This window comes from Manacus vitellinus, unplaced genomic scaffold, assembly GCF_001715985.3.
Source record: "Manacus vitellinus isolate BGI_N305 unplaced genomic scaffold, ASM171598v3 scaffold_9_pilon, whole genome shotgun sequence".
NCBI classification, from domain to species: Eukaryota; Metazoa; Chordata; class Aves; order Passeriformes; family Pipridae; genus Manacus; species Manacus vitellinus.
In genome coordinates, this window is record NW_021940917.1 from 3,014,252 (window position 1) to 3,042,023 (window position 27,772).

Consider the following 27,772-nt stretch of genomic DNA (forward strand, 5'->3'; position numbering starts at 1 on the left):
ATTATTAGAATCCTTACCTGGCTGTTTTTAGTTTCAGCACTTGTCATTTTGCAGTTGCAGTGATCTTTCATAAAAGGTCATGCTGCTAATAGTAATATTTTTATTTGCACAAACAATTTTTTTACAAATGAGTGAACTCTTCAAGAGAGTAGTTTCCATTGCTTTAGAAGAGGTAAAGAACTATGTGATAATCAGGGATACTGGGAAAACTTTACCAACCGTAAGAATATTGAAACCGTCAAATCTGACCAAGTAACCATGGATACTTGGAGGCCTTTGAGAATGGATAAGTACACATATCAGAAATGTCATCAGTATCACTGGTGCTGACTTCAGGAACAGGGACATTGATATGGTTGTGTCAGATGGCATCTCAAGATATGACTTAGTGATTGCAGAGTTTTTGGGATGCTGTCAAAGAACTGCAGTTTGATCAGTTTTGTAGACACAGGTAAAATTAAGCCACTAGAAGGAGCCACCTCTTTTTCCCTCCCCGCCAACTTGGTATTACAAAGCCACTATTTTCCTTTTCTTCTCACAGTAGTACCCTTGCTTATTAGTTCTAGACAAATGTGGAAAAAGAGACCTCACAAATAAATAAAACAATTCATTTTTAATGAAACTGCTGATCAGATAATGGGGAAGTGCCTTGACTTTCTTCTCTGAAAAGAAGACAAACTGAACTCAGCAGTCATCAGTTGGCAGGGCAGTTGTGTATATTGGACAACCACTGCTTATGTAGCTCTGGACTCAGTGTAGATTATGAGGGCCAACCGTGTCCTGGCACAGCATCACCAGCCAGTCAAGGGATGTCATTGTCCCACTCTGCTCACTGGTATGACCTCACCTTGAATATTGTGGCAGTTTTGGGCATTGCAATATAAAAAAAACCCCATCAAACCATTAGAGAGCATCCAAAGCAGGACTGTAGGGATGGTGAAGGGTCTGGAGGGGAAGCCTTTTGAGGAGTGTCTGAGGTCACTTGGTGTGTTCAGTCTGGAGAAGAGGAGACTGAGGGGAGACCTCATTACAGTTACAGCTTCCTCATGAGGGGAGGAGGAGGGGCAGGCACTGATCTCTTCTGTGTGATGACCAGGGACAGAATTTGAGGAAACGGCATGAAGCTGAGTCAGGGGAGGTTTGGTTAAATGTCAGGAAAAGATTTGTCACTCAGAGGGTGATTGGGCAGTGGAACAGGGGGCCCCAGAGAAGTGGTCACAGCATCAAGTCTGACGGAGCTCAAGATGCTCTCAGGCACATGTCCTGCACAGGGCCAGCAGTTGGACTCAGTGATCCTAATGGGTTCCTTCCAACTCAGCATATTGTATGAATATATGATTCTATTTCTTATCTGATCCGGATTTCTTCAGGTGTTAGAATTAATTCTGTTGTAGTAGAAGATGGTTTAAAAGACAGAGAATAGAAAGCCACAGGGATTTGAGCTTCTTTTGAGTTGTCTGAGCAACAGAATTGTTATAATTTATGAAGTAGTAATCCCAAATGTTCACAGAAAAAGTGCCTCCAACATAATATATATGTATGTGTATATATATATAAAAATATATATATATGTAGTTTTATGACTACCTTTATAGTTTTTAACTCCATCCATTATTTTTCTCTTTTTACTGATTAGATTTGGTATGTAATCTGTAGCAGACAAAATAAGAACCATGTTGGACTTCGGAAAAATACCAATGACTTTGTCAAAATTGTAACCAGTGATTTCCAATATGTAATTTAGATGCTGAACTGAAATCTTATGACATACCCAGGAGGCATCTACAAAGGGGGGGCTGTTTACAGTTCATGATTTTAAGTGAGAGCTGTAAACACAATGTAATGACAGCTTGTTTTCTGGTGGTTTAAACCTGTCCATTTGTATTGTATATTGAACACTAGCTGTCTCGCATGTTAGTTAGAAATTGTAACGCATCTTAGCACCCTTTTTACACAGATAATGTAGGTAGAGTGGAAGAAGTCTGGCTTTCTTGCTTTTCAAGTAGATGTGAAATCCCATAAAGCTCAGATTGGCTTATCCTCTCTCTGTCAGAAGCTGAAGCCTCTGCACTTGCCTATACATGTTAAGTATTTTCACCTGACACGTATCCTGTGTGGCTGGTAGTCTAAGGTTTGACTTATGGTGGAGCATGAATTGGATTAGAACACGTTTACACTATGAGCTCAGATTATGGATTCTTTCCTGCCAGTTTACTTGTTTCCTTTGAATGCAAGTTCTGTGGTGCAATTTAAAAGGGGAGTAGATGTTTGCAAATCAGTAATGTCAAAACCACAACTGAAGCCTGCAGTAATGAGTTCTGCAGGCTGATGTTGCTGTTGCTCAGTTTTCCTGGGTGTTTGTTTCTAAAATAGACTCTGCTTACTCTTTCTGCTTACTGAGTGGTTCTGCAGTAGGGATAATGTCCAACATAGTTCCCAGAGGAAATGAAGAAATTTGAAGGAGATTGGTTTGGTGCAAAATACTGTCCCATCTCTAAGTAATTGAGAACAGCAATATAATGTGATTCATGTCACAAATAGAACAGTGTGCCTGAGAGAGCAAAAATGGAAATTGCTTATACAGAAAGGGGGACTGAACTGCAATATGTTGGGTACTAATACAATACACAAATCCATTCTGCTCAGATTCTTACACTGTAGTATTACCGAGGGTCTTGGTATAAATGAACGGGTAACGTGATTAGTTTATCTCAGCATTTCTGTATGTTGAATTTCCATCCAGATTGTACCTTGGCACACCTTGCTATCTGGCGTGGTATGATGTTTCTAGAGCTTTCAGATGAAATGATATAGTTAAATTTATGAGAGTGTTTCAAATTGGAATTAAGTTTCTTTTACAGTGCAAAAGCAAAACAATAATATGTTAAATCAATGCAAAGTAAATGAGTGCTAAAAATAAACAACCAGGAATTATTCTTGTTCAAGTACAACTGTTTTCCATTTTTTTTTTTTTAAATTTTGGGTGGTTAGCAAATACAGAGAAGTAATTTATACTGCCTCCGTTCCAGAAATGAAGTCTTAATCTGGAAAGATTTGCATGGCTGTTCTCTCATCTCTTTAAGATCACATCAGTTGGGAAAAGTCCCCCTCAGCTAAAGAAAGGCAAATGTTCCACCCATCTTCAAAAGAAAAAGTCAGTAATGGAAAATACATTCTGTTTAGCCTCACTTCTGTCCCAGGAAAAATGTTGGAGTGAGTCCTGTTGGAACACATTTTTGGACGTGTGAAGTAGGGAGTCAGTCATCAAGAACAGTCAGCATGGATTGACCAGGGGTAGATCATGTTGTGTTCAACATCTCTCTCAGTGACCCAGAGGAGAGGCAAAAGGCACTCTCATAAATTTTGGAGAATGACACCACACTGGGACAACCAGTAAATGTTGGAGTGCAGGGCTGCTGTTCAGAGGAATGAATAATCAGGGACCTGATGAAATTTTGAAAGGACAAAGGCTATGCCCCATTCCAGGGGTGGCAGAGACTGTTAAACTCCTGACAATCATACAAGATTGGACAAAAGGAGGTGGAAAGCAGCTCTGCAGAGACCATAACTACTCTGTGCAAGTGTGGTGGGTTTGACTGTGGCTGGCTACCAGCTGCCCATCCAGCTGCTGGTGCATTTCCTTGCCTCAGTGGGACAAGGGGAGAGAATAAGATGAAAAAGCTCATGAGTTGAGATAAAGAATAGGAAAATCATTTACCAAATACTGTCATGAGCAAAACGGATTTGACCTGGGGAAAATTAATTCAGTTTATTACCAATGTAAAATAGAATAGGATGGCAAGACACAGAAACAAAATTAGACCACTTTTTCCCTATCCTTTTCTTCCCAGGCTCAACTTCTTACCTTCATTCATGACTCCTCTATCTTCTGCCCATGCTGTGCAGTGCAGGGGGATGGGGAATAGAGTGGGGGGCTGAGGATGTTGTGGTCAATCTGTAATATCTCCTGTCTGCTGCTGCCTCTTCTTCACACTGTTCTTCCAGCATAGGGTGTCTCCCATGGGAGACAGTTCGCCATGAATTGCTCTATGGCAATTCTATGTGGCATGGAACAGTCCTTGGTATTTTCTCATGGAAGCTAACACTGCAGCCTCCCTGCTACCCCAAAACATTGCCATGTAAACCCATTGCAGCCACTTTCAGACAGGTCCAAAACTCCTAAAACCAACTTTTTGTGCACCAATACCTCAGCTAGTCAAGGAAGCACATGGCATTTCTGCTCAAACTTGCAAGAGTGGCTGCTGGGAGGGAAGAGACATGGCTGGAGATGAAGTGTTGGATGAACATGACCCACACTGTACCAGTGTCAATCCCAAGGGACTGCAACTCCCAGCAAACCCAGGATGGGTCAGGTTGCTCTAAGAGATCACAGGTTTTAGAGGACCCGCACCAGGACAGAGACGCCCTTGACAGACTACAGCTAATGGAGGGATTCAAGCTGGAGTGGAGGAAATGAATTAGAATCAAGCAGCAGTATAGCAAGACAAGTAGGAAACAAGGAGCAGCAGAAAGAAACCATACAACACTGGCTCCAACCTCCTGCATTGCCTGTTGCTTGACTGTAGGAACTGCAAGGGGCTAAGTGTAAAGTGATAAAAACAAGAGAAGTTGGGACTGGGAAAGGGAAGAAAAAGTGTTTCCTTAAGTGTTTAATTGTTTTTTTCTCAATAAATAAATCAGTAATCCTAAGATCATGCTAACTGGCAATAAGTGAAATAAAGTAAAGTTCCCTGAGTCAAGACTGTTTTGCCTGCAGCAGTGCCATAGCTGTTGTGTGATGCAATGTTTGAAAAGCAGATTTGTGATATGCCTTTTATTAATGGAGGACTAGGTTGTGTGTTGTGAAAACACTGATCAGCTAAATGCTGATCTTTTGAGTGTAAGGTATGTACAGCCACACTACATTACTGTAGCATTTCTGCAGAAATCTTAACAAAAACACATTGATTTTAAAAAGCCTCCATGAGTATTTTGCAGTCATAGTAAAGTCCATTATCCAAGTGTCCTCTTTCTAGGCATGAAGGCTTAGAAAAAAGTGTAAAATCAGAGTGAGTGTGTTATGATGTTTTCTCAACCTCGTAGCATTTCAAGAACTTCATCAGTCAGAAGCACCCTTTCAAAACACGCCATACTACAGCAGTTTGATGTATTTTCACCAGTTTCTGATATCTCAGGTAATCCTTAGATTGTTTTAAGAACAACTAGTGTTGAAGGCTTTTTGTTGCTTCCATTTTTCTATTTGAAAGCTGCTGCAGAACCTACTTGTTATTTCTTGTCTAGATTTTAGTTATGCCTGTTTGTTCTTTTACCAGCATCATCCTTTGATTTAAGAAGGTTGGGTTTTTTTACATTCCAGTTTCTGAGGTTTGTATTTTAAGATCACGTTAGGCTCTCCTAGACTCTTCTTGTATGGATCTAGAAAGCTTGTCCTTGTGCATTGACTCTGAGCCTCTGTGGTTTTGGCTCTGAGATTCCAGCTGAGGTCTGAATGAGGCCTTTTGGTTGTGTCTTTGTTTGGTTTGCAGCTTGAATTCTGATCTTGGTTCCTGGAAGCTCCTAACGGAAGCAATATTGGGCCACACAGTGATAGAGCCTTCAGTATTGAATGTAGCTATTTCCCTTTGACTAAAATGTGGTGGAGTGTATTTAGTGCCCTTTTGGCCCATGAAGATGTGTTTACAGCATTTAAAACTGATGCCTAGTTCTTGAGTAGTAAATTTCAAGATGGTCTAGTCTAGAGAGCGTCAGAAGTATTTTACAATATGCAGAAAATGAACAGCCTAAATAATAAAATCAATGCAATTAGATATTTCATTCGTCTAAGTTGTATCTTTACCTTGATTATCTTTCCCTTTTAGGTTTTCACATTTCATTAATTCTTCTGCAAATTCTGTGCTTCTCTTTGTGCCTAGTAACCTTTATGAAATTTCAGCTTTGATCCCTTAGTAGTTTTTGATCAATGCTGAATTTGTACATAAAATTTAGAACAGAATGGCAAAACCACACTTGCATTCAGAAAAACAGTCCTCAGTGTATTTTTTCTGAAATGAGAGCCATAGAGGAGAAAACAAAGAACTTTGACAGCATTTTTTACAGTGCTGTATTCAATCCACTTCACATTAAAAATATTTCAGACTAAACCTTTGGTATTAAAGTACCTTTTCGGTCTTCCCAGGACACCTCTGAAAAGTATGGTGTGGGGTATGCTTAAAATTAGCTGAAAAAAAAATAGAATTTGTTTTTGCCAGGGTGTTTGTCTTGTGTAGAGCTAGGTGATGTGCAGTGTAAGGTTCATGGCTTGTTGGACTCCTGGATCAAAGGGAGGACTACAAGAGCAGATCCTTCTGTGCATACGTGGAGATTTGCTTGTTTGTAGCATGGGCTGCAGGGTCCACTTGCATGGCTGATGTCATTGGGGAGTTTGCAGATAGAGGTTATTTTGTCATTAATCCGCGTTTGAGAAATGTGAAATGGATTTTAAGTTTTTCCATACAGCATGGTTGTCTGTGGTCATGCTCCCTTGCACTAGCAACTTTTGATCCTAAATAGTTAAAATATAATTGCTTTTCATATCTCCATGTGCATTCAGATCTGGGGCTGTGTGCTGAGAGAGCAAATGTTTGCACAAAGCCTTTGGTTTATACTTTGAATAGTCATATGCCATCACTGAGGCCGGTACACGATTTTGCCTTATGAAATAGCACTTTATATTTCAGGAAGCCAACTTGGATGCTGCATGTTACAGTTCAAGTGAAGTCCAATCCCTTGGGATTACATGGCTTGCTGAGAAGCTAGGACCGATACCTGCAATTACTGTTTGAAGGGAAAGATCTGATCCTTTTTTCCCAGGAACAAACCCTCCTAGAAGCTTGTCTCCTTGACTGTCTGTGGAATTAGAAAATAAATTGCTTACAGCAGGTAACTTTAATCCCTAATAAAGTTCAACAAAGTTGAATTTAGCCGTTATTTTGAGGCCAGTGTCTGTGAGATGATAGGGTTTTTTTAATCATATGTCTTCAAAAAGTATGCAGTCTTTTTTAATGAGTTGTAAGGTGGCATTGATTGTGAGTTGAGTGGACTTAATAAAATGCCATTATTGAATTCTAAGAGAAGGAGGGTTTGCCATTTTCAAGTTACTTTTTCAAGCAATTTTTTTCAAGGAAAAAGAACTGGGATGTTAAATATTTTGTAGCAGATGACAAAGCCTGTGGCCATTCCTGGAGTTCTCACTGAAACCACTGCTTGTTTTCCTTGCAAAGTTGTTTCAAGAATAATAGGCAACATATATGAATTAAGGGGATCAGTCTGTGTTTTGGTCTCGTTTGGTCTGGTTTGGTCTGGAAGGTTTCAGCCTTCTGAAAAGAATCTGGGTCTGCTCTGCAGTGGGAGCAGACCTGCTGTGCTGTGAAACTGCTGGATTGCTCTCTGCTCTTAGAAGTGCTTTCTCTAATGTGTAGAAACATTTACAAGGAATCTGACCTCTTCCTGATGCCCATTCGATTCAGCAAGCCTGCACAAGTAGTCCTAAACATATGAGAGTTTTTTCTGAAACACTTCAGCTGAAAAATTTAGCATCAATTTCAAACAAAGAGATGTACTGTTCAGCTTGCCACCAACTATTTAATACTTAGAGGACATTACGATCTTGCATCGCAAAGAGTTACTCAATTTACTCACAAACTCCATTTGTGACCGCTCTTCAGTATCTTATAAACATACCTGATTTCAAATGCTGTCCAGTTTAATTTAAAGACAGTAGATTAATTCTATTCCTAGCTTCCTGTATTTCTGTCGGGTTGTGGAGAGAATTTGGTAATACATTTTATAGTTAAATTCATAATCCGTGTTTATACCTACTTAAATCTCAGTCTGCTGCACAATGCCCGATTTAACTTGAAATGAAAAACCCACATCACATATAACTAACAGGTTTGAGAGATGTGTTTTATTTAATTAGTGATGTTGCATATGGTTTTGTACCAAGTACACATTTCTCATAAATTTTCCCAGATGATTATCTTCAGGAGATTTGGTTCACGATGACATCGTTTCTGTATTTATAAACTGAATGTTTTAAGAAGACTGGCCTTGTTTTAAGCTCTATTTTTGTCCCTGCTACAAAAATAAAATAGATGAAGGAAATAGGGCATAACTGTTCCCTATGCTTATAGAAATTGTACTTCACAAAAATTGTCTCTACCCACTGTATTTCCTGTTGCCATTGCTGTGTTGTTTTAGGGCTCCTTGCTGATGCGAATTGTCCTTTTCACTTTCAGAATTCACTACAAATAAGTACTGATTAATTTTCACTGCAGTCTAGTAGCTTGATGAGTTTTTATGTCATGCTATGTGCACTAAAGGAGAGATTTTTCTGTGACTTTCAGGAAGCAATTAGATAGAAATCCATAATTTCTGTCTGCTAGCTGTGTTCCTGGAGCATCTGTTTCTGCCTCAGTACAAAAATAATCAAAATACTACAAAGTTGAAACAGTGGCACAAAGTTTCTAATAGCAATTGCTTAAGCATTGCAGCTTTGTTAATCTTAATGGAGAAAATTGTACTCTTACGTTACTCCATATTTGTTAATATATTTTTATTTAATAATATTTTAACCTGTTATAAGTCAATATGATTTTGATTTAGCTTGGTAGGAGTGCAGCACAGTGTTTGCATATCAGGTTTGTAGAGCAGGTGCAGTCTTTTCTATATTTGGTTTAATACTACACTGTTAGGGGAAAATAGATCATGCTGGATCTGGCAGTTTGAGAAAGGTGAAGCTGCTGCCGCTCCATGCCCCCCAGATTTTTTCACACAACCTCACTCATACATCCTGTAAGATCTTCAGAAATAATTGCTATGTGGATACATTTCTGTTACGGCCAAGGTTTGACACTCCTGCATTTAGAATGGAGATTTGAGACTTAGATGTGAACTATTAAGATGTTTATTGATTAATGAACACTCAAAGAGGAAATAGAGCAGCAAAATAGTCTGTGCAAAATAATCTCTACTCCATGCAGTCAAATATACCCTTTTACAATTCTGTAATGATACAGAGCGCAGATTCTAAGGAATCACATGTGGTTATTATTAAATTACAGTTTTCTAAGTACTGAGGTAGAAATCAATTTCCTGCCTACACACATGCCTGCCTCCCCCCAGCCAAAAAAAAAGAATAAAAATCCTAAGAAAAAAACATGGTTGAGAGTCCAGCATGTCTTCCAAAGGATTTTCTTCCAGCCTTCTTGTGGACTTGAATCCACATGTCAGCATGACTACCATCTATAGTTATCCACACAACTACTATTGGAAGACCCACCTTCCTTTTTTTCTCCACTTGATTTGGCATTTGCTACTTTAGTCTTTTTTTATTCTGAGTTTGGGCTGAGCTTTTCAAAAGCCTTGCACCTCCTTGTCTCTGTCAAAACTTTTCACAAGGAAACAGCCCTCTCATAATTACTTTTCTTAAATTGGTCCCAGTTTTGCTACATCCGTACTCAGATTTCACGATTCCTGTTGTTCTCTGGGCAACATAAGCCTTATGCAGTATTATCAACAGGATTATTTCCGTGTGGGCGGCTTCACAGCCCAAAATTCACGTATTATTACCAGCTTAGATTTCTTGGATTTGGTTTAAGTTTTTCAATTACTGGATATAATTATTCTCCTTTCGATCTCTACCTAGATCCAATTCATCATGACGAGGTTCTTACCATCTGTGCTGGGGCATGTGCCAGAGCAGCAGGGTAACCTGTTTTTCACATTTTTGCTGTGGGGTGTCACAGTTCCTTATTAGGGCCTTAGCTATTGTGAGGCTGTGTGCTCTACATTGACTTCTTGTTCACAATTTCCTTTGCATGCAATCCATTTCTTGCTGAAATCTTTCTATTTAATTTGCTAGGAAATAATGTAGGATCTTGGTGAAAGGCGTAGAGCTGAATCTTTTGGTTTTCTTGCTGTGAAGATGCCTATAATTGTTTTAATAAGCAAGAAAAGCTTTCTGCTGTGAAATCTGCAAATCACTAATGTGCACGTATAGGGCCAAAAAGTTTTGCAAGATGTGGATTTAACTGGGTGGCTGTTGTGGTTTCTTTTTTTTTGTTCACCTGCTTGGATTGCAGAGACCTGAAACAAATTTCTGCAGTGAGATATTTGAAGGCAGAATCGTATGCTAGTATCTGTCAGTCTATTTGGTGCAAGAGTTACTATCATATTACTCTGAGGTGTATGAGAAACCATATTTTACCAACTGAAGCTTTTAGGAAGTGCTTTGATTGGTTGGTTTTGTTATTTGCTTTTCCTCTTACTGAAATAATGCACAGTCACAGAATAGTTCCCTCTTGTTGTTTAAATAAATGCAGAGAACTGTTTAGGAATGCATTTGAAGGAGAAACTGATTTCCTCTTGCAAAGTGGGTAGCGCTTATTTCTGAGAATTTTATATACTGACTTAACCTCAGTGCACCAGATATCACATATTGGAATAAGGACAAGTATGTGGTTTTTAGCCAAGGAGATTGTTTGCTTCAGGTGCATGAATATTTCAGTGATTTGCAAGATGCACCAGTGATTCTTTATCCTGTTAAAAAAATGACACTTCAAACATAACCTAACAAATTACATGAAAATAATTCTTATTAAACTCGTTGCCCTTTTCAAACTTCAAATTGGTTTGCAAAAAAAGATATTTTTACATCAAAAGTCAGATATAATACATCATTTAGCTTAATTAGGGCATTGTTGAATAGTTCATCAGATTTGGACATCATCTTGGCACTTCATATAATCTGATATTCCTTACAAGAAAAACTGAACTGAATTCAGGATTTTGGACTTATATGGAATTCTATATGTAGCTCTAGAGATGTCAAAAAACTAACTCAGTAGTCAACAAGTTAACTTCAATGCAATTTGTTAGTTTTACCAGTATTAACTTCTTAGGACAGAAATAACATCTGTAATATTTTTAGTGATGAAGTCAGGTATTCCCAGTAATGCAGTCTATTTTTAAAAAATCCTGTCAGTAAGAAATTAATAAGTGTCTATATTGCTAATGATGTCTGTTTTTAGCACAGTGTATGATGCCTGCCATTCAGCAGTTTACTTAACTGATATAAAGCATTGCAAATCTCATAGAAGGAAAGGATAAATCTGGGCTTAGAATTACTTGATTTTGAATTCTGAAAGTTATTTGACCTTTTGGCTTCTTTTTCTAATTCTATTAAGGTAATACCATATGTTGCCATCTGAGGCAGCTGAAGGTAACAAGTTTCATAGAGCAGCCCCAAAAGATTTTGAGAGTACTAAAGATCATGGTATTTGGGTTTTGCTGCATCAGAAAATCTAGAAAAACTTCCTGTTAAAAAACAGCAAAGAAGTATTTTTACCTAGTTATGATAAAATGGTGTGGAAGAGAGAACATTCACAAAACTTGCAAGAGTTATGGCAACTAATCTGTACTGCTTTTGAATTGTTGTTTATTAAAGGCACAATGGTTTTGCCTTTTTGATAGTCCTACATTGGATAGAAAGTAGTCAAACTTTGTTTTTGAAGACTTGTGACAGAAACTGTCTTTAGACCTGAAAGTATACAAAAGTGTAAGTAAAGTGTTCTCCAATTAGATTTTATTGAAGACAAGACTTAGCCCTTAGAAAAATACATGAAAGTGTAGATAAGAATTTTGAGGATTTAAATCAGAGATGTTACTGTATAATAAGCTAGGCAAAGTGATTTCAGAGGATTTTTTTAATTTATTGCTGCAGATTGGTCTCTAAAATGAGCTTTTCAGTGCCAAGACAATTGGAGGATTGTAAAAAGACTAACAACATGCCTCTCAGTCTCAATTTTATTGACATTTTTGTAGCATTTTTATGAATACCACCTGTGTTTACTAGTACTGAAAAAACTTAGAAGAAAAAAAAAATTATTATTTTCCCCACCCTCTCCTATGAGAGGGTGTACCTGTTAGCAATCTCTAACCTATATGTACTTTTTCTTCTGAATTGAACACTTTTGAAGGCTTGGACTTGAGAAGACTGCAGAGAAGAACCTGGTTACCTACTCATGTGAAGTTGGTTCTCCCCATATGTGTGTTGAATTAATTAGAGTTGAATATGTGTTAATATTTCTTTTGTAATCATTCTTTCTTTTCAGTGAGCACGTGGTGGATTGACCTTGGCTGGCTGCCACCCCCCCACCACCCCTACCTCTCTCGTACTCCCTTTCCTCAACAGGACACTGGGGAGAAAATAAGATGGAGAAGTTTGTAAGTTGAGATAAAGAAATGAATTGTCAGTTGCTGTCATGGGCAAAACAGACTTGCTTTAGGGCAAATTAATTTATTGCCAATTAAAATAGAGCTGCATGGTGATAAACAAGAACAAAAACTAAACACACTCTCCTTACTCTCCTCCCTCACTTTTTCCCATGCTCAACTTCACTCCTTCTTTTCTGACTCTTCTACCTCCTCTCCCCTGGGAAGAGGCGCTGCACCACACCTTGGCACTGCACCCTGGACAGAACAGCTACAGTAGTTACCTCAGGAGGGTAAAGCAAGGTAGTTTCTTCTGAAATTATGACTCAGATTTGCTAGTGTTTCTACTGGGAAGCTTGGAGCCTACAACCAGTTGTGGCAGTGTGCAGCTGAAGAGCTCTAGTAGCCTTGGGTTCCCTTAGGGGATGGAGAGTGGGTAGTTTTAGGATTTGCCAGAAGACACCAGTGCAATTGCCTGTAACTCTGGGCAGGGTCTTTTTGTGAGGTGAGAGGAGAAATGCAGGCCTTGGGACAAAAAGGCTAAGAAGTATGATCTATTGAAAAAAATACCACAACCCCCCACCCTCGGTAGGAAACCTGGGGAAGCTAATGTGCTGGCAGATGGTCCTTCGATACCGTCATCGGAGTGCTTGGGTTTGTGGTTGGCAGTGCCCCAGCACCAGCTGGTGCTGCAGGCCTTGGACTGGATGTGGATTTGTACTGTCCCTGGTGGCGGGCTGAGCTCTTGCAGAAGGGACCAGTCTTTCCCCATAGGTGTACATGCACAGGAAAAATCTTCTGGCATATGGCCAAAATAATTATTTGGAGGGATGAGGGTTGAGAACAGAAGCCGTTTGTTTCCATATTTCTTTAATATTGTTATTTTCAGGAGTTCAGATTCCTCTGGGCAAAGCAGGTAGCAAAGAGTTAGAGCTACAGCTGCATTTTCTAATACACAGAAACAGGACTGAGGTGAGGAAGACGTGGACCATGATGCTACAGAGCCTGATACTGGCAAAGCCAACCCCTCTGGGACATGGGGAATGTGTGGGAATGGGGCTTGGCTGAACTTGCTATAGCTGCGAGCCAAGGGAGTTGTCTATATTGTTACTGCTTAGCAGCCTTTGGCTGATGTTTTGTAGTCACTCAAGTGCTGTTGTTCCCTGTGTGGTCCCAACAAACTCCCTCTTGCTTATTCTCCTTTACTGTTTTTCAGTGTCTTAGTTCTTTGCAGTAGGTATGGATTATCGATCTTGGCTTGTTGATTCTTCTTCTTTGGGCCTTAACTTGTTGATTTTTTTTTTCATTGTAATGTTCAGGTTTCCTGGATGAGCCCTTTAAATATTTGTCTGCATGTTGTTATTCCTATAAGCTGTAAAATAAATCTGTATTTTGGCTTCTCAGCATGCTTGGTTACCTGAACTATGATTACTTTTATTATTCCTAAACCATGCAGAATTATATATCATAGTACAAAGACTTATTTGGATGATGGTTTGTGGGTTCGGTTTTTAGTTTGTTTCAGCCTTCAGGAAGGAAAGGGTTTTTCTGTGTTCTTTTTTTTGTAATGTATCAGTTTTTCTGTCGCTACAGTGATCTTTTTTTTTTTCTGTTAGGTTTTTGCTGTTAGTTGTGTTTATCTATTTTGCAGCTATCCATCTGCTTTTCTTAGCTCAAAACCTCTTTTCTGCCAATTGATGATTGTTTGAAAGAAATCCATTATGTGACCTCCAAGCCTGCTCTGCAGTGTGCACTGAAGTGCAGTGTGTGGGGACCATCAGAAGTTGCCCTTCAGAAGTGTACTTCAGATCCAAACTGTAACGCAAATAGACCCACTCTGAGAAACTGTCTCTGACAAGTGTAGATGACCATCTATTCACTCTTACAAACTACAGATTTTTTTTTTTCGTGCTCTTCCACTTCCTCTCTGTTCCCTTTTTTGCCTTTTTTTTCCCCTAGAATTGATCAGAATTGGAAGGTAGGAATTCAGAGACTTCCAGAAAAGCCAAAACCCTGACCTGAAAGAGCCATCAGTATTTTCCCAGAACTGATGGTGATTTTTTTAATCATGTAGGCTTTAATTACAATTTTGAAACATCAGCTTGCAGTGAGTCACTTCTGATTCCAGAGCTTGGATGGTATGTATTTGAGCTCATGATCTGCACAAGTAACTGTCCGTAGAAAACTGTCCTGTTTAAAAGTCTTGAGACTTGGTTATGTGAAATTTCTACTGTTGACCGGCTGTGTTTGTATGTAAAAGGTGTTCTATTCAGGTGACTAATTTCACGTCCTTAGCAGGGTGTGCCAGAAGAGCATTTTGGACTCTTACTTTTTAGTAACTCTTATGCCAGAGTCCCAGAAGACTAAGGAAGTGTATGTTGTGCTAATATTTTAAAAGGTAAAGTGAATGTCTAGGTACTTGTAGCATGGTAGCTTAACGTAAGTGTCACGTAGGATAATGGAAAGAATATTGGGGATTGATAAATTTTAAAAATTGCAGGTCTGTCTCAGTGGTTTATGCTGCAGTTCAAGCAAGCAAGAGTTTAAGGGATCATAATGGTTTATGCTTTTCAGGAGGTTGGATTTACTGATCAGCATGGGCTTTACAACTTTTCTAGAGCTAAAAAATTACTTGTCCAGAGAAGTCCATGAAAATTAATACCGACAGAAGCCATCTGCCTGACTGAGTTGAAACAGTATTGAATTCTGTAGTAAAGTGGTAATCCTAACATAATCCTGTAGCAACCTCCAAAGCCATGAAAAATATATAGTTCTTTATTATTTTAATTGCTTTTTAAATCCACTTCCATGTTTACGGTAAATTCATTGACTTCCTACCTTCATTTTAAAGCATATTTTTATGAGACAGATCACGGCCTCAGTATTTTTTCCCCTGAATTTAAGAAATTAAAGCCAAAAGGATGCTGTAATAGAGCAAAGGAAATGGAAATTAGCAAAATAAGCATGTGAATTCTTGTTAGGTCACATATACAAAGCTCAGATATTTGAAGAGATGTCCAAACTGTTTCTTTGCCTGATGGATGACCAGAACAGCATGGTATTTAATTTGAGTTAAATACCACACTTAAGCTTGGATATCAGAAGAAAAAAACAGTCTGTTGTAGGAGGAGTGGTCTTTCCTTGAAAAGGAATAAAAGAATAAACCAGAATAATTTCAGAATATATAATCTCCAGAATATAGAATCCCCCTTATGTAGGTTTCATGGAACATTTAAGAGACTTCTTATCTTCTCTTTATAAAACATAATAAAGCAAAATAATTAGGGCATCTGTTTCCTAGAGAGAAAGAGTTATCAGTGTCTTTGAAATACGTTGCCTTAATAATAACTTCTGAAAATAAGTGAAAGGAGCCCTTGACAGTTAGACTGTCTGCAAGCGAAAAGGTGAAAAATGTTAACAGATTTATACCTATATGTTTTAATTATTTGAAACACTTCAGGATTGTACTGTTCTTCTTGTAAGTTCTTCCACATGCAAAATGTGTTTTACCTTACAATCACCCTTTTTAGCTGCCACTTTACTATAATTCCACCATTTGAATGTGTTAATAATATAAAAGGATTTTATAAGGTTAAGAATGCATAATAAAATATTTTAAATGGAAAATATTCTTCTACTAGAATCTAAGTATTGCTATTTAAAAAGAGAAAGACAAAATTACCTACTTTTACAGAAATGTGAGCCATCTGAATTTTTTTAAATGTCAGTTCTATTTGGAAGGGAGACAAAAGCACTTCAGGAGAGGTACTCTGCCACCTTACATGTGTTTAGAAAATTTTAAATTTATTTAAGTTTTCCTTACCACTGCATCTTTAAATGCTGTTACACTATACCCTTTTTACCTATTGTCTGTATAATTTACTTGGCTGGGACTGGTCTGTGTGGATGTAAATGTTGCATAGGGATGTGAAAAGTGTGTTTGGGTGACTCCCCTTAATTTTCTTTGTTTTATTCTGAACTCTCTCCTGTGTAACTCTGTTCTGGTCAGTTTGTTTTCCTAGTGCACAGAGACTGGCAAGTATATGGAAAGCTTTGTGGCTTTGATAGAATGCATCTGCTTTTGATTTTTATGATCTGGCAGCAGTGTGTGATCTTAATTAGCGTCAGCAGATGGGTTTTTTTCCTTACCCTGATGGGACTCCAGTGGCTGCAGACAGGCATTGCTCCCATTTCCCTGCTCAGCCTGTGATTTCTGAGCAAGCTGCCGTTTGAGAGACACGTGAGCACCCTGAACTGGGTACAGTGCAATTACTAATACTCTTCAAGTTATGTTCCAAGCTGCAGATGTGGAGGAATGCCAGCCTTCATTAGTGTTTAACTGTGGCTGGGGAACAGATTTCATGTGTAGTCATCTTGGAGCTGCTAGTTCCACTAACAGGAATGTGCTTGTGCTGAAAAATGGTCTCAGTCAAGATCTTCCTCAGTGCAGAGAGAAGTGAGGTTAGGGTCCTCCCTAACCCTTTTCTTGTCAGCTCTGGGGAGTAGCACAGGCTGTGTCTTGCTTCCAAAGTCACTGAAGGTGCAGAAATTGTTAATGTTTCGAGCTAGAAAAAAAATTCTGTTGGGGAGCCTGAAACAGGCAGACATGTCTGGTCGGGCCAGTCAAGTGCTTATGGGTGCTGGTCTAGCCAGACAGGCCTCCTGCAAATGAAAGTCTGGTGTGTAGTGCCTAGTGCTGCATGTGCCGTAGTGCTGACAAGTGGTCACAACATTTCAGAAAGGTCATAACGGTGGAAGATGTCCTTGAGAATTTTTTACCTAATCACTCAGAACTGTGCTTGGAAGTAAATGTGTCACATCCTTCCATGTGGTTTTGAGGAGGACTGTGGGGCTGTGTTTACAGTAGGACACTGTAACACAGCTGCCAGTTTGTGAGAAAATGCAAGTGACAGATTAGTTTTCCTTCAAGCCTTTGGAAACTCATAAACTGGACCATGCAGCTTAGATTTTTTGTTTTGTTTTGTTTTGTTTTTAATGTGGACTAAATCTGCAACTTGTCCTTGAAATAGAAGTAGTAAAATGATCTGCGAGTGTTAGTAGAAGTTGATGGTTGGAGATGAGATTGGACTTATTTTGTAGGCTAAAATGGTAACAGAAAATAGAATAGAAATCTGTCCATGTAAGGAGGAGAAAAAAAGTTAATTTTAATCTACTGTAAAATACATCTATGCATTCCTACCTACTCCTCCTTCGCATCTGTTATTTTGTGCCATAGTTCTTGTTTTTTGTGAAGTTTTTTCCCCCCTGTTATGTGCCTGCAAGATTGAATCTACTGAAGTAGCATTTAACCAGGAATGTTGCAGGTTGAAACCATTAAGGTTTTCTTCTTTTTTTCTTTTTTTTTCCCCCATAACTTTTCTTGTGACTACAAATATGACTTTAAATCAAATATCTTTGCTTGTGGGATTTCACTGTTCCTTCATGAGTTTTTTGCTAACCTGCCACCCTTACATCCTCTTACTAAATTCTGTGAATGGAAGCAGATACAGGCCCTGATATCTTGCTGTCACTCTGAAATAAGATACAAACTAGCCAATACTTAAAACCTTCTTCTCAGTCATGTAGTCCAGGCATACATCAGGTCCTTGAAAAGGAGCTTATTTTATGGTAGTTAGAAAGTGTTAATTTGGTTGTTTTGAATGGTGGGAAGTGGATGGAGAAGAGCTGATATGCTTACCGTGATCAAGTATTTGGGAATTTTAGTTACCTCATCTCTCAGTCTGGCTCATTCTTCCCCACTCTGAATAATACCTCCACATCTTCCTTGTTGTCTTTAACAATGACTTTCTTCTAGGAAGGCTTGGAAAAGTCATTTGTCAAAAACCGTGTAGTAAAGCGTAAGTCTAATAAAAATAAAAATTGAAATAAGAGTTGTCTGTTTTGAGGGTTTCCTTTTTTTCTAGTATAAAAACAGGGTGGAGGGTTGGGGGAATTGTATATTCTGGTGTTTTCAGTAGCTGGGTGTTACAGTTGCCAGCCAGTGGTACATTTTTAAATATATGTTACACTATGAAAGGCAAGCAAGTTCTGTATACCATCTGTCCCAGTTTTTCAGCTTGACTCAGGTATAGCTAATTTGAAACTTGTGAAATAAAAGGAAATAAAGGAGAATACGGTCTTTTCATTCTGTGTTGTCTGAACCATAATTGCTTTTCATGAGGGATTATCCTTAGCTTGAAGCTCTCAGGTAATAAGGAGTGCCTCAGAATATGTTTACTGATTGTGTGACAGAATCTAGGAAGTTGTGGGGCTTTCTGCACTATCTCTGTGCCATTTCATTGAGTTGAAACAGTATTCTGTGACTCACTTGTCTCAACCTTAAGAAGCTGATGAAACTAACAGACTTAACTAGCTGGACTTCATTGTCTCTTGTTTAACTTGGTTTTCCTGAAAGCTGCATATTTGCTGAAAAGATGTGATTTGGAAGGGAAGAAAAGTGAAATGTGTTTTGAGAGGTATCTAACACAGGAGAAATGGAGAACTCTAAGTGGGCACTGCATATGCTGTTAAATTCTCAGCAATTTCATACCATAGAGGCTTTTTAAAGAAGAAAAAAAAAGATTGAAGATGTGTCTCAAAGACATATGTGTTGGATTTTTTGAGAGGTAGCTTGTGTTCATATGTCTTGTTAAGATCTGTAGAAGTGAAACACTGGTGCATTGCTGAAGTCTGGAAAAACAGAGGTTTTTTTGTGAAATTCTTCAGAGAGCGTGCCAAGAAAACTTGCACTTGAGGTGAGATGCCTTTGAAAATCCAGATAGAGGTCTCTGTGCTTCTAGTGTGATTTGGAGTTATGGGTAAATATGTTCAAAGAATAGCTATTTTTTCGTGGAAGACATGGGTAAATATGGCTGAAGTTTTTTAGGGAAGACAAAACTCTTTGTTCAGACACTCAACTGCCATACTAAATTTTCTCTTGTGAAGGTTCTGCAAAATAAGAGGAAACAGTTATGCTTCTTATAAGTGAAATAATTAATGAAAATAAAAAAAGTAGTAAATACCCCTCTCAAGGATAGAGACTGGGGCTGGTGGAGCCAAGTAGCAGTTCTGGGACATGGCCCACACAGCAAAATAAGGGTCAGCAGCACCTGGGGCAGTTTGAGACAGACACGATCCTGAGAGCAGGGCAGCATGAGGATCATCCCCTCTGCTCAGCACCTGCCAGACCCCACCTGGGTACTGTCTCTGCCTTGGGTCCCTGATAGAGGAATGACACTGCAGGGAGATGATGGGAAGCCACTGAGACAGTGGGTCTGGAGCCCTTGCCCTGCAAGGAGAGGCTACAGGACCAGGGCTGGTTCAGCTGGGAGCAGGGATGGCTTCGGGGTCACCCAACAACAGCTCAGGGGATGGAGGGGATGCAGCGGGCTCTTCACAGTATTCTGTGGTGGGAGGGAGTGTTGGAGACAACTGGGACGTGCTGAAACAGGGGAAATTGAAACTAACTGTAAGGAAGAAATGTTTTCCTCACAAGGACAGTCCAGCACTGGAGTCGGGGCCTATACAGGCTGTGCCATAACCAGCCTTGGAGGTTATCAAGCCCCAACTGGATAAAGCCCTGAGCAATCTGTTCTGAGCTCAAAGCTGGCTGTGTTTTGGCCAGGGTTTGGACTGGATACGTCCTGTGGTGCCTTCCTAACTTGAGTTATCTTGTTATCCTGTATATGACAGAAAAAAAGTGTGTGTGTCTATAGTCTTAGTTCCATGTGGCACACAGCTTTGTTTTGAGACAGTAACTATAATATACAGACATATCAAGAGTATGAGCTTTTATTCAAGTCAGAATTGAACTGTGGAAATATGATGCATGATGCTCTTATAAAATAAACCTTAAAGTCCTATTTGGAATGATAATAGTAATAGTAGTAATAATAATAATTTTATTTCTACCTGTATATACTGGAAACCAAACAATTATGCATCTGGACTTGGGTAAGAAGTAACAAATCAAATTGGAATCTGATCACTCACACTTTCACCTTTTCTTACTGTGTATCTTTTCCTGAGTAGCACTGGGCATGCATGTTGTGTTCTTGCTCTAAGATGTTGGTCTGCCCTTTGGTGGTGCTTTAAATGCTTCTTTTTTAATATGAAGTAGTAGAGAAAAATTCTGAAACTTCCAACTTTTTCTTCATGTTGCATGAGAAATATATGGATATATTTATTTTTTTTTCTTTACAGGCAGGAAGGTCATTTAACCTTCAATAAAGAGTTAGTTGTAGTAGTAATCAAACTCTGATTTCTCTATTGTGAAGACAGAGTCATCCATCAAGTCCTGTGTGAAAGAGTGCTTACAGAGCACTTTCTCATATATGTTTGATTACTGGAGCACAGCTGCTGTTCTGGGTAATTAATATGAGACTATAATATTGTTCAGATAGGTGTTGTGTCTATATTTCCAAGGTTGGATGACCTCTCTTGCTTATATTCTCTTCTGTCTGGGGCATTTTATGTGGGTTATTGATTTTTTTTGCTTGCAGGAAATAAAGTGCTTTTTGAAGGTCTGGTGAGAAAAATCAGGCAGACCTTGTATTTGCTTGAGGGAAATGCTGCTGAGAATAAAAGGTGTGGATTTTAGTAGTCTTCCAGCTACCATGTATGAAAAGAGATTTAGTACTTCTAACCCTCAGTCTTAATAAGTGTTCTTTAAATTACTGTCCTAAAGACTGATTGTTAAACAGTAAAATAAATGTTCTTGATTTAGAAGCTTACTTTTCATTGAAGGTTACAGGGGCGTAGGTGACTTAAGGACATTTATTCAGATCTACAATTTTCTAAGTAAACTTATTTTCTAATGATTAAATTTTTTTAGATTTAAAAATAATATTTTATTGTTTGCAAAATTAAGAAGTTTAGTTTAATTTTATTTATAGGAGGAAAGGCAAACAGAAGGAACCTTTTTCAGTAAAAAGTTTTAAGTAAAGCGTAGTGTTTTCTCCTCCTCCCTTCAAAAGACACAACTTTGAAAATTTTAGGATATCAATATTTGAAATTAAACTGAGAGAATTCTTCGACCAAGGACAATTTTACAAGTGGGAATTTGGACTTGCACTTTGCAAAAGGAAAATGCTGGGTCTCTTAGATGGTACTTAGCAATATTTTTGTATGGTTTGTAATTTGTTTCTCACAGCTAGACATGTCAATGATGCTGCCTGTCCATAGAATGCATGATGTTGCAATCTTGTAGTAAGAATTCTAAAGTGGGATGACATGTTTTGAGCTATTATCAGAACTTTTATTGTCTTAAGCATTGTGGCATTTGATACTTGAGTAATTTGACTTATTTGACTTGAGATATCTTCATGTGGTTGATTTTTTGCCTTCTTTTCTAAAAACATAACTCAGCTAAAGATGTGTCAGGATACATGTGATAAGATTTCAAAAAATTGATCGTAATCTTGTGTTTATGTGTAACTTCATTCCTTTCAACTAGCACTACCCTTTTTCTGTGGGTGACCAATGACACTTAGATATGAGTTAGTGCTATTTTGAATGCAACAAATTTAAGGCAGATTTTTTAAACAGTCCTCTACTTTAGCCTAATTCTGTCTACATGCAAAAGAGTGGAAATTTTATAACTGACTTGGTTAAAAGCAGGCAATGTTAATAAAACTTCCCAGTCTGACCATTCATGAGGCTCTCTGGCTGTCACACTCCCACCACCAGAGACTTTCACTGCTGGCACCAAAGCCCCTTTGCAGTGGGCGGCTCCAGTGACCTGACAGGTCCCCCCTTGACTCCCCACCCATTCTTACTTAATTAGACCAGATTTCCTTACTGGTTCGACCCCAGGTTTCCCACAGCAGATGTCTCATTCCACAGAGCCACTTATTCATGGTGCAGCAACACACAAACAGTTGGACCTGGGGCCTCCAAGGAGGGACCCCTAACAAAGAACCCCCTGGGCTTTTATCCCCTGACAGTCCAAGTGCATGGAAGTCTCACTCTTGTTCCTGAGTCTTTAGTTCCTGCTGTGTCTCCTGGTGTCCATCCACCTGGCTGGTGCTACTGGTGCTCTTGTCTATGCAAAGGCTCAGCAATTCATGGCTCTTGCCTGTGGCTCCTGCCACCCAGAGCTCCACCTATATCTCATGCTGCAAGCTGAAAACAGAGCTGCCTACACCAAATGTATTCCTCAATAGTAATCTTCCTTGGGAAGGACTTTTCAAAGGGCTGTTATGCCTTGGCATCTTCACTCTTTTTTTTGTGTGCTAAAAATGTAAATCTCTCCAGTATTAGTGTTCTTGCTTACTTAAATAACATATCATATGCTGCAGGGAGGAGAGTGGTTTGTTAGTTCTGGTGCACACCTGCATACACACTTCTAAGATGTCCATTCTTTCTAACTTCTTGAAAGTCTTACTTGGACAAGACCTTATCTTGTCATGGAAACCTTTTTACTAACACATCTTCCTTAGCTGGAAAAAGCAAACTGAGGGTTTTTTTAGTTATTTTGAAAAACAGTTAGGTTGTGTAGAACATCCTTATCTGCTTAGCTAATGGGATTGATTAGCTATTATTTTACAAGTGCATTTTTTATATACTATATTTTCTTCATTATGATGAGAATGGGAAAGACAAGTCTTAGAGGTTAAACACAGCACACTAGGTTTGTGAAAGCTGTGTATGAGCAGTTTCTGAAAATGAAAAAGTCTGGAATCAGGACCAAGATGCATTTTAGGTTTGTTGTGGTTTGTTTGTTTGGGGGGTTTTGTGTGTTTGTTTTGTAGTTTTTGTGGTTTGTTGTTGTGGTTTGGTTTGGTTTGGTTTGGATTTGCTTTTGGTTTGTTTGTTTCTTTCTTTTGATTTTGGTTCTTTGGGGGTTTTTTTAGAACTCCTAAGTTTATAAGGCTAAAACATTAGGGGTGTAACAAAGACAACAAGTGTTCACTGAGCTGGAAGTTGTACCCTTTGGATTTCCCATGGAAGTGTAGTTCAAGTGGCTCACATCTAGCCTTGCATACCTCTCAACTTTTCTAATAGAGGGCAACTGAAATTACTTTTGCTTTCTCATCACAGGAAGTTATTCCCACTAGCTCTTCTGCACAGATCTCATTTAGTCAGCAAAGTGCCACCTGAGCCTCCCTGTCTCTGTTTACTAGATTTGATTCAAGTTCTATTTCACATTCACATTAATTTTTTTAGTTGGTAATTGACATATGCTTTTATGGATCCTTCAGGTCAGAAGTCTTCCAATAGGTACCTTTTCTTTAGTACTTAGCAATAAGTCACAGGCTAGAGCTGTATTTTACTTACGGATATGTGGTTTGGTTCACGAACTTAAAAGCATATAGTGTGTCCTTTTCATGACACTGCATTTTAAAAGCATAAGGTAAGGTTCAAAATAGCTGAAGACGTTACATAAAAATGAAACTTTAAGAGCTAGATCGGCCTGCTTGCCCTGTGAAACTTGTAGAAGCTTGAAATCTTTTTTACTTGAAGTCAGCAAAGCTAAGATGCCTCACTAGTCTCAATGTGTCATGGTTATGAATATTAGTAAAGTGTTCTCCATGTTTTAGGAAAAAAGCCATTTTAACTGATTATGTATAGTTGTCACGTGCTTCTCTCGCGAGAAGAAACAGGTGCTTCAGATAACCTGAGAGCGCACTTTCATTTCTATTGATTTTTCAAAAGTGCAGAGGGTGATTAGCTCAGGTATCTTAGCTAAGATGCCAAGACACTGAAGAATTGTCGAATGCATAGCTGTCCTGTATCTGAGCAATTGCAGGCTCCTGTGACAGGACTAAATCTGTTGTTTTACATTACAACCTCTTTCCGTTGCTCTGAGTTAGTGAGCTACAGGGAGAGTGCTGGAGCAAAGGTGAAATACTTCTGTTGTATCTCTGCCATGGTGGAGCTTCTGGCAAAAGTTAGCTTTTCTCATATACACCTGCCAGCATCATTGAAATGCCACTGCCAAGAGTTGCTCGGAAATGATTCTTGCACCAGGAATTTGTCCACAGAAGTGAGAAGTTCAGTCCCTAGCAGTATTGTTTCTGGTTGCTGCTGTTGGAGGTATTTGCATGGGAGATAATACTGTTGTGCTGGCTGTTGTCTTACTGGAGAGCTGACCAAGTCAAATGTTTGTCTTATGGGGAAGGAAGGGTGCCTTTGTTGCTTCTGCTTATTGATTCCAGGGTTTTTTTAAGAGTAATGTCAGAGGTATTTTTTTGTTTGTTTCTTTCCAGCTGTGATAGACAAAATGTCAGTAGAATAAGTGACCTACCCTACAGAACTTGCCATGAACCATTTGGTTGGACCACCTGAGGGGGAGATCAGTGAAGAGCCAGCGAATGGAGCAGTGAATGAGTCAGTGGAGGCTGATTTGGAGCACTCAGAAGTGGAAGAGGAGCAGAGGTATGTGACTCGCTACCCAAGGCATACAAACAGCATCCAAGCGGGCCTGTCTGGGCAGGAGGAGGAAGGGATGTTAGCTCGGTCAGCCAGCACGGAGAGTGGTTTCCACAATCACACGGATACTGCAGAAGGGGATGTGATAGCCACGGTGGAGGACAGTTACGACACAGAGAGGGTGCAGGAGAATGAGGATGAGAGCGCGTATGCGGTGCAGTACAGGCCGGAGTCTGAGGAGTACACGGAGAACGCTGAGGCTGAGCATGGCGAGGCCATTCATAACCGAACATTGCCCAATCACTTACACTTCCATTCCATTGAGCACGAGGAAGCCATGAATGCGGCCTACTCAGGTTATGTCTACACACATCGTCTCTTCCACCGAGGAGAGGATGAGCAGTATGCTGAGGCTTACGCTGACTATGGACTGCAGGAGCATGTATATGAGGAAATAGGAGATACACCAGACCTTGATGTTAGGGAGGGGATCCAACAGTATGAGCGGGAAAGGGAGGAAGCCGACAATTACCGTAAGGAGGCACTTGGTGCCCGCCTTCACCACTACGATGAGCGATCGGATGGAGAGTCTGACAGCCCTGAAAAGGAAGCAGAATTTGCACCCTACCCAAGAATGGATAGCTATGAACAGGAGGAGGACATTGATCAGATTGTAGCAGAGGTGAAGCAGAGCATGAGCTCCCAGAGCTTAGACAAGGCAGCTGAAGACATGCCAGAGTCAGAGCAGAGTTTGGAGCATGGTCAGGCTCTTGTCAGTGGTGGGCATGAAAGTAATGGCCAGCTCACATCTGGTTCTCGAGTTACATCCAGCTCAGGAGAATCTGTACAGAGGTACAGCAAGGAAAAGAGAGATGCAATTTCACTGGCCATCAAGGATATTAAAGAGGCTATTGAGGAAGTGAAGACAAGGACCATCCGTTCTCCTTATACCCCTGATGAACCTAAGGAGCCTATCTGGGTGATGCGGCAGGACATCAGTCCATCCAGGGATTCTGACGACCAGAGACCACTAGATGGAGATGTGAGTATACAAAGCTTTTGGCTCTCAGATTGTGTATGCCTCGTTCCTTTAATTGTGACATGCACGACAGTGAAGAAGGGCACATGTGTTGTTCTGTGTCTCATTCTTGAGAAAGTATGTGGTGCTTTGTTTTAAATTTGTACTCTAGAGAGCACGAGAGAAATAACCACATGCATTATCTGGTAGCCAAATCTTTCTTTATTAAACACTGCTGACCCCAGGTATACTGGATTTGTTACACAGAGCTCTTTACTTGTATTTTCTGAAACAAGTGCTGTTACATTTTTTGCTACCATGGGGTATTTTAGAATAGCTACCAAACACTTCCTTTTCTATTATCTATCCTTGTGTGTTTTTATTAATTCTAGGTTTTTAAGTTTCATCTTCTGTCACATAATCCCAACAATTCTGTCAGAAATCTATTAATATTCTGTATGGTGGTATTGTAGCTCAGAGTTATATTCCAGAAAAGTTGCATGTCCACTTGCAGGCTCTAGAAATAGGTTATGAACCTCAATATATTACATTATCACTGTAAAATGTATTCACTCTCCAGCAACCTGAGCATCAAAGGCCATCATTTGGATTTATAGCATCAGCACTTCTGAAATCCTTACTTTTGGCATGAGGATTAACTTGGATCAGAATTGTTTCCCAAATTGTGGTTCCAGCTGTCTGTAAGAAAATATGTACTCCAAGTTTTATGAATTTTCTGCATTTTTAATAAAATAAACTCAAAACCAACTGCTAACTGCATTAAATTTATGCCTAATATGAAAAGAGCTGGTGGGCTACATTTACTGACTGAAAATAGTCTATTATGTATTCCTAGGCTATTACTGAAAGGGTAAATGCACTGCAAACATTTGCTCTATCCTCTTTACTGCTGTGGAATGTTTTTTTGACCTTGTTTTTTTTTTGAGAAGAACACCAAAAATAGAACTTTTAATGTGTTGTTTGGTGTTTTAAACTGAATTATTGTAACTTTAAGAATGCATCAGAACTATTTAAAACACCTCAGCCATTGCAAAGGGAATTCAGATGGTGAAAAAATATCACATACCCAGTATTTCTATGACAGGCTTCTGGTTTCTTTATCTGCCTTCAAAATTATGAAGACTAGTATTCTACAAATGGGAAGAGATTTTTGGAGCATGGTGTTTGAGTTGCTGAAAAAACATGCAAGCTGATTGAGACATAGCATCTAGATTTAAATTTTTTTGGAAACACAGTGATAAGTAGGTTTGAATTGTTTTCCTGATTCTTACTAGTTTTATTGAACATTAAAAAAAAAACAAACCACACACACACACAAAAAAACCCAAAAACAAGAAAACAAACAAACAAACAAACAAAACCTACGAAACCAAACCTATATTGCAAAAGTTTTTTCTACTAATATTTTAAAAATTATGTCTTTTACAGAGTTGATTAGCAGTCATATGAGGGCTAAAGAAATCTCAGATTATTCTTTATGGGACACAATTATTTTTGACTTATTAAAAAAATTCCAAAAGCTGTAATTCTTTTTCTCCCCTTTTTCAAATCAATCACATTACTTTGCTATACATTTTGTTTACCATATTGTCTATATTTGTAAGTGTTGTCTTTGCTTGGAGGATCGAAGAACTTCCTATTGCTTCCTGATCGATTGTAACACCAAGTACAGTGATGGTCTCTGTGACATTAGGCTGAGGATCCTGAGAGCATCAAGGCCTTCCTGAAGGTGCTTCAGCTGCTCTACAAAATCTATCTGCATTTTGCAGAAGTTAACTGTTCTAAGATATGCTGATGTGACTCAGCCTGGTGTGCTGATACAGCGACAAAACAGGTGTTTCTGCTGGTCTCTGCACAGATTAGATATTGAAGTACACAGAGGTTCCCATTTTGCACCAAAAGTTAATTTCTTGTTTGATATTTTCCACAGCACGTCAGATAAGAACCTCACTTAGATTTTCAGGACTGGCTGCAATCAAAACAGTGATCTCTAATGACAGTATAGCTCACTGAGAAGATAAGTGATGGTTGTAGATGTACAGACAATCTGTGTTCTTGGAGCGAGGAAGTGAATTAGGCAAACAGTTT

General features: G+C 39.1%; 1 protein-coding gene across 5 annotated transcripts in view; it reads left to right on the plus strand.

Moving 5' to 3' along the window:
* The window catches only part of APBA1 (amyloid beta precursor protein binding family A member 1), an 80,596-nt gene that overhangs the window by 15,601 nt on the left and 37,223 nt on the right, over positions 1 to 27,772 (plus strand). For 4 of the 5 annotated variants that reach the window (XM_018086063.2, XM_018086064.2, XM_029965386.1 and 1 more), the window contains one exon: positions 24,483 to 25,687. In XM_018086063.2, coding sequence (XP_017941552.1) covers positions 24,536 to 25,687 — 1,152 coding nt within the window. In that variant the 5' untranslated portion in view covers positions 24,483 to 24,535. Of the gene's footprint in view, positions 1 to 12,216; positions 12,286 to 24,482; positions 25,688 to 27,772 lie in introns of those variants that run through there. The other variant, XM_018086067.2, reaches the window with a different exon arrangement.